This window comes from Brassica oleracea, chromosome C2, assembly GCF_000695525.1.
Source record: "Brassica oleracea var. oleracea cultivar TO1000 chromosome C2, BOL, whole genome shotgun sequence".
Taxonomy (NCBI): domain Eukaryota; kingdom Viridiplantae; phylum Streptophyta; class Magnoliopsida; order Brassicales; family Brassicaceae; genus Brassica; species Brassica oleracea.
The window spans coordinates 3,576,370-3,583,741 of record NC_027749.1 but is presented as its reverse complement, the minus strand read 5'-3'; the positions used below and the strand labels follow the sequence as shown (position 1 = coordinate 3,583,741).

At 27.5% G+C, this 7,372-nt stretch overlaps 1 protein-coding gene across 1 annotated transcript; it reads left to right on the top strand.

Annotated features, from left to right (window-relative positions):
• The first annotated feature begins 584 nt into the window (after positions 1-584).
• On the top strand, positions 585-4,769 carry LOC106325125 (homeobox-leucine zipper protein HAT7). The gene is made up of 3 exons (XM_013763150.1): positions 585-978; positions 3,151-3,584; positions 4,224-4,769. Exons 1-3 carry the CDS (start codon positions 807-809, stop codon positions 4,542-4,544), a joined length of 927 nt encoding a protein of 308 aa, XP_013618604.1. The 5' UTR covers positions 585-806; the 3' UTR covers positions 4,545-4,769.
• Positions 4,770-7,372: the final 2,603 nt, after the last annotated feature.

Below are 7,372 nucleotides of genomic sequence, written 5' to 3'. Positions count from 1 at the left end.
ATTTTAAAAAATTCAAAATATAACATATAAGAAAAATATAAAATATAAGGTGTCCTTATTTTTGTATTTTAAAGTCGTTTTATAAAAATATATAACATATAAGGTTTCCTCATTTTTTTAATTTAAAGTCATAATCATTAATTGCCATATATATGTAAATCATATTAGGTAATTCCGTAGCTTTTATTTAAGGAAAGAATACACACTTCCTATATTTTAGGTTAATATAATGTTCTCTAGTGTTATATAATTATAAAATAATGTGACACCATTAGATTGAACTATACTTTATATTAGATGCTCTAGAATTCTTTGAAATAAAATTTAGAAGACATTTAGAGTGCCACCTAGGATTTAGAGTTTTTTTAATTAATACAAAATTAAGGTTCTAATTTTTCAAATGCTTCTCAATTAATATATAGGGGATAAATGAAGTGGAAAATGTACGTACATATATGTCAAAGATCCATGTGGTATTTAATATTTTAAATTTCCCAAGTGTCCTATACATATTAAATAAAAAGTTTCCTATACATATTAAATAAAAAAAGCTCAGCATACGCCCTAAAGGCTAAAGCTTAAAAATGATATAAGGGTGGTCCTATACAAACCTCTCATGAACTGATCTCTTCATCATTCTTCTTCTTCCCGTTAAATTCTCCCTCCCAAGAAAACTTCAAGATCTTGTGTATTATTGACCTCCAGACAAGTTCTTGATCTAAATTGCGAAGTTTGATTAGCTCACAATTAATAAGAAGAGTTAATCATATCATTGGTCGGATTCGAGCTTGTGCATATACATATATATGTATATGTATGAGGAGGAAAGGAACAATATTGTTAATAATCAAGAAGAACTGAGATTAGAGATGGCCTTTCCACAGCATGGATTCATGTTTCAGCAACTCCATGAAGAAAATGCTCATCACTTACCTTCCCCTACCTCTCTCCCTTCTTGCCCTCCTCACCTCTTCTACGGTAAGTATATGTAATTTAAACACACACATGCCACATGTATATAATTGTGTAAGAAGGGTTAAAACCTTACCAAGTTATGATTTTAAAAGTTTAGACCCTTTATTTGAACAAAAAAAAAAAAGTTTAGACCCTTTTATGAATGCTTCATTACTGCGAAATTCACATAATTACAAACCCGGTGAAAGAAAAATTGGTACACATATAATAAAAAAGTTTAGACCCTTTTAAAAAATTTCTGAAAAATTTACACATATAATAAAAAAAGGAATTTTTTATAAAGTTAAAAAAAAGAATTAAAAAACGAAAATATATGTATATATAATATGATTTCATAAAAGAAGGAAATTCACAAAATAGTAATATTACATTTAAAAATATTTTTAAATAACATAAAATATAATTTTGAAGTAATAAAATACTTTATTTATATCTATATTTTCTTAGATGAAAATTCTAAATTTCTATATAATGTGATTTCATTAAAAACAATTTACACAGATAATCCTGATATTAGAAAAAAATATTAATTCTTTTAAAAAATAATTTTAAACAATACAAAAAAAAATTCAAAGTAATAAAAATATTTTTATATACCTATATATTTTCTTAGATGATTACATACAATAATTAAGTAACATAAACTGATATATGTTTAATTGTCTAAAAATAGTTTATACTTAGTAATATTCAAATGTTTTATTTATTTTTCATATATTTAGTTAACTATAATATCTTTCAATTACAGCAAAAAAATATCGATAAATTATATTTTAATTATATAATATTATTTTTAAATACAATCATAATTTTTTTACTACTTATTTTTAAGAGATATTAAAAAAAATAAAAAAACAAATTCAAAATAAACATCGTTTGATCAAATAGTTACAAAATAGTTTAATGAGGTAGATATATTATATTTTATCATTATAAAAGTTGTTTTTTCTTAATATTAAATTTGCTTTTAAATTTTATGTTTTATGTTTGTAACTTAATAGAACCATAATCAAAATACTAAAGCAAATCTGAATTCTCATTTTTAAGATTATTTAAAATAAATTTTAGTCTCCATTCACTAAATCAAAGGCATAAAGTTATTTATAATTTGTAAAATATTTTAATTATTTTAAATATTGATATATGCTCATGAGCTTTCAAAAATGTATCAGCTACTTACGCATGTAACTTCCTATTGATCATCGCTTTATTTTCTAATATTTTTTTTACAAACATCAACATATAATTTGATAAATATTATGAAAATACATGCACATTTGACTTAATTATAATAAAATATAATTATACTTCATTTTGAATTTGAAAGAATATATGTAACTCAATATACTCACAACATGAGTGATTCGACTAATCCAACTTATATATAAAATCATAGATTTAACTACGATAAGAATATATAATTTTATAAGAATAGTAATTTATTTTATAAATATAAATCATAGGACAACTCAAAGCATATTAAAAATAAAAATAGAATATTAACCAATTGATACAATTTAGTTCTTTTGTAAAATTTATATATATGCATGAGAGTTCAGAATATTATCGTTTTGTTATATTAATTTATGTAATTTGGAATCAGACACTTTAGTTTATTTTTTTATTTCATTTTGAGCACAATATATCTTAAGTTATACATAATCTTCATAAAATATATTCACATATCTAAGACAACAACCACCTAAATGAAAATAAGAAATTAACCAAAATTTTAATATATGAAATAAAAATATTACAGTTGAATTCAAAGATGCAATCTAATTTACCCAAATGATAACTAAATCGACTGAAAAACAACAAAATCGATTAGATATAACATATATAAAAAATTATATGTATAATTAAAGTAATATAATATTATTAATATAAATGATGCATATAAATTATAAATTAATTTTAAATTAAAAGTAAGTAGCAATCAATTATTATAATATATTTACTTTAAAAATATTTATATCCGTGCATGAGCATGGGAAAATCACCTAGTGACGTATATAATAGAGTAGAAAGGGTAGTTTTTTTACCAAATTATGATTTTAAAAGTCTTAAACCTTTTTATGAATGCCTCATCACTGCCGAATTCTCATAATTACATGAGATTAGTTTGGATCTCGACCTTAATGGGTAAATTTTGTTGTCTTTGTTTTGGTGTAGGAGGAGGAGGAGACTACATGATGAACAGATCAATGTCCTTTACGGGAGTATCAGATCACCATCATCTAACTCAGAAAACCCCGACCACGACGAACATGAATGATCATGACCAGTTGGGCGAGGAGGACAACCTTTCAGATGATGGGTCCCATATGATGTTAGGAGAGAAGAAGAAAAGGCTGAATTTAGAGCAAGTTAGGGCATTAGAGAAGAGCTTCGAGCTAGGAAACAAGCTGGAGCCAGAGAGGAAGATGCAGCTTGCTAAGGCTTTAGGGTTGCAGCCTAGGCAGATTGCTATATGGTTTCAGAACAGGAGAGCTAGGTGGAAGACAAAGCAGCTCGAGAGAGACTATGATTCTCTCAAGAAACAGTTCGATGTTTTGAAGTCGGACAATGATTCTCTTCTAGCCCACAACAAGAAACTCCATGCTGAGGTATTATATACACACACAACTAATTATACTAGTATTTCATCACGTTGTTTTTATAAGCTAACGATTTTCGATTAAACTGTTATGAATGTTTTTTAACAACCCACTAACCAATGAATTACATAATTAGATTCTCCGGGGTCTATATGGTGGAATAATTATGCGTTTTCATGGATTTTAGAATTGTAATTATGAATTATTATTATGCATCAAGCATATACAGAAGGTGAACAAAATAGCATATAGGAAAGGAAAATCTCCATGGATTAACAGTTTAACACGTAGTTAGGGATCTTGAATAACTTTAGATAATATTTGACCAAAAAAAAAAGAATAACTTTAGATAATATAAATTTAAAAATGCTATTAGATTTGTGACAGGCTCTTGATCCAATGCAAAGATGTTTGTCAAAAGACATTAGTTAATTATACAATATTTTATTATAAATAAAGATTCTTATGTGCCTACATTTCAAATTAATAAAATTTCCATGTGCTTGCGGAGTTGACATTTACAATTAAGTATTTTTATTTGGAAAATCAGTTAATTATAAGTATTTTTTATTTAGCAAATTAATAAATGTTATGTGATAATAAATTTCTCCACTAACTTTGGTTTACATGTGATTGGTACACAAACAGTTAGTGGCCTTGAAGAAACAAGACCGTAAAGAACCATCAAAGATCAAGAGAGAATTAGCAGAAGCTTCATGGAGCAACAATGAAGACACAGATAATAATAATAATTCAGATATAAATCATGTGAACATGATCAAAGATCTTTTCCCTTCTTCTGTCCGATCCGCGACTACGACCACGACCTCGTCACATATTGATCATCAGGTGGTTCAAGATCAAGGATTTTGCAATATGTTCAATGGTATTGATGAAACGACGTCAGCTGGTTATTGGGCATGGCCTGACCAGCAGCAGCAACATCAGAGTCATCATCAGTTCAATTGAGTATATTGTCCAAGAAGATCATCGATCATAATCCTGATCAACAGCATCATCATACTCATCTGATATCATTGTTATCAAAAGAAAATTTCGTAGATTTTTTAATTGAGTTTTTTTTTAATTATTATTTGGTACTGTTTGAATCGTTTTTTCTGTTTGTTTTGGGTTTGTAGAAAATTGGTGTATAGGGAATATTCAACAATTTTAATAGAATGATATTTTCTTGTTACTTTCATTTGAATAATTTTTTTAAAAAAAATCAAAGTATTTTTTAGAAAGAATTTTTATTTTAATTATTTTGCTAGGTTGGAACACAATGCTAAAAAGAAAATTACAAAACATATGACAGATTTCAGATGCAGGTTTGTTAAAAAAAAATTTGATAAAAAGTCAGATGCATGTGCCTCGAGCGGGTTTCCAGCTCTCTCATTGATACAACATGAGCCATGAAATACATATTACCTGTTATTTTCCATCTAGCTACCTTTTAATTTATTTGATGTAAACGTGTGCTCGTGTGGTCTTTTCATCAGATATATACAAGTACTGCATAAAGCTAACAAAATTTTTTTATCTTCATTCATCGTCTCATAGCTATCATAATATTTTCATTAATTAAGTAAATTATAATATTTTCATTAATTAAGTACAAGATTGGCTTGAACTTATATTTTTCTAGTTACAATATTCTTTCCGCTGCTTTCCCCGCCCCCTTTCTTTACAGTGTTTGTAAATTGCAAATTTGAAAGAGGGAGTCATAACGAATTATTCTCATTAGAATTTTAATGCACTAGACCTAATATTCAATCCATCAAAATTACAATTTACTTTTCATTCAATCACAGTTTAGTACCTTTTGTAATTTTCGTAGCTGATTCGGTTTGATTTGTTTTATAAACATATGATTTTGAGCTGAAAGTGAAAGTTTTTGCCATTCAAATGTTTATGTAAACTACTGTTGGAAAAACTGGATTTTGGTAAAGACCCATGCACCATCAATCAGTTCTTTGTTTATTCAAATGTTTTTTTTTCTATAAAAAAACCACATTTCTTAAATTTTGATGGATTGTCGTAAAAAAGTCAGTTTATTACAGCTTAATATTTTCAGTCCAGAGGTTATATTTCTTGTTTTTCAATTTATATCCCTTGAGAGTACACTATAAGGTATATTACAAGACCAAAAATGGAACATGTAAAATGTAGGTTATTATTAACTATTATAGATAATAATGATAGTGGTAACTGGTAGATAAGGAAGATAACTGGAAGCACACATTCCAAAGACGAAGAAGAACAGTCCAAAAGGAGAACAGATTTGAGACAGAGTTTAGGAGAATCGTTCACTCATCTAGCCAGCTTTTCGGATCTTTGGATGCTTTTGAATTTAAGTATTAATAAACTTTAACTTCTAAAAGGTACGTATATTCTGTTATTACACAAGAAAACAAATAGGGTACCAAATATTTAGATCATGATTATCCCTAAGGTTTCTTAGTTTAAAAAAAAAAAAATTAAAAGCAAACCAATCGCGGACTGCCACGAGTCAGTGGGGCCCGCGAATAGTGTAAGAAACTCACTAAGATCGGTTCTTAATTAGTAATTTTTGTAACCGATCCTTAAGGATTTTGTGGGAGCCCACGCACTAAAAAACCCACTAAAAATCCTGGATAATCATGTTCTTATGTTCTTTGTGGGCTCTCCATGTGACCTCACTGCCACCACCACTTCTCTTCCCACAGAGACTGAAACTTGCGATTGTGAAAGTTTTAATTTAGCCGAATCATCCAAATTACATAGTATACATACATCTACGTTTAAATTTCACAGTGTTGGTATGACGTAGTGTCCATTTAATTAATCTGATAAATCTTTGAGCGAAACTTCTCACCAAATAATCTGAAATGGATTGTTTGTGTGAAATGAAAGTCACTGAAATATTCTAAATTGTCAGATCCTAAAATCATTGGCCAACAGCACTAATCTATTCAGATACTGTTGGATGTGTGTACGTGCTTACATACGTAATTTATGGAATATGTATAGCTAGATGAGAGAAGGCGAGAGCATGGGGGTCGTCATATGATTTATTTGGTTGTATTAAGAAATTTTGGTGAAGTGCACATGTTTCTGTTGATGGCTAATGGACATGTCAACTCCTAAGTTCTATGTTTTCTATCATTTGATTAGTAAACACCGACATTAAGGAATAGATTTGACCCGCAGTAATCGCATCTAAATGTATCAATGTATGATCCTAAGAGTGTAATATTAATTTTCATTATCACCACCATTTTACGACAAAATCTTATGAACAATTCTGGCATACCCATTAAGGACATAATTGGAAAAAAATGTATGTTAGAATTTATTGTGTAATTTTGTTTTTAAGTGCATATTAATTATATTGAAACAATTATTATCTTTGCTAGTGAAATTTGCTTAATAATAACGTATGTCTATTTTTAACTTTTAATACAAAATTTGATGGTCAATGAATCGTTCTCAAGGGATTCTATACATTATACTATACACTAGGTTAAGATCCGCGCCTTGCGCGGGATCAACATGATATATATAAATTATTATATGTATTAAATATTTTTACATATTATAAAATAATAAATATATATTAAATAATTAAAAGTCAGTAACTATTAAAAATATAATTAAATTGGTGCGAACATATAAATCAATTGTATTAATCCAAAATTTTTTTTTATTTGATAGGATATGTTATTAAATTTAAATGATACTAACATAGATAATATATTTTAGTATATTTTTAATATTAATGTCTATTAAATGATGATTTCTACTCATATAGTTTTTTT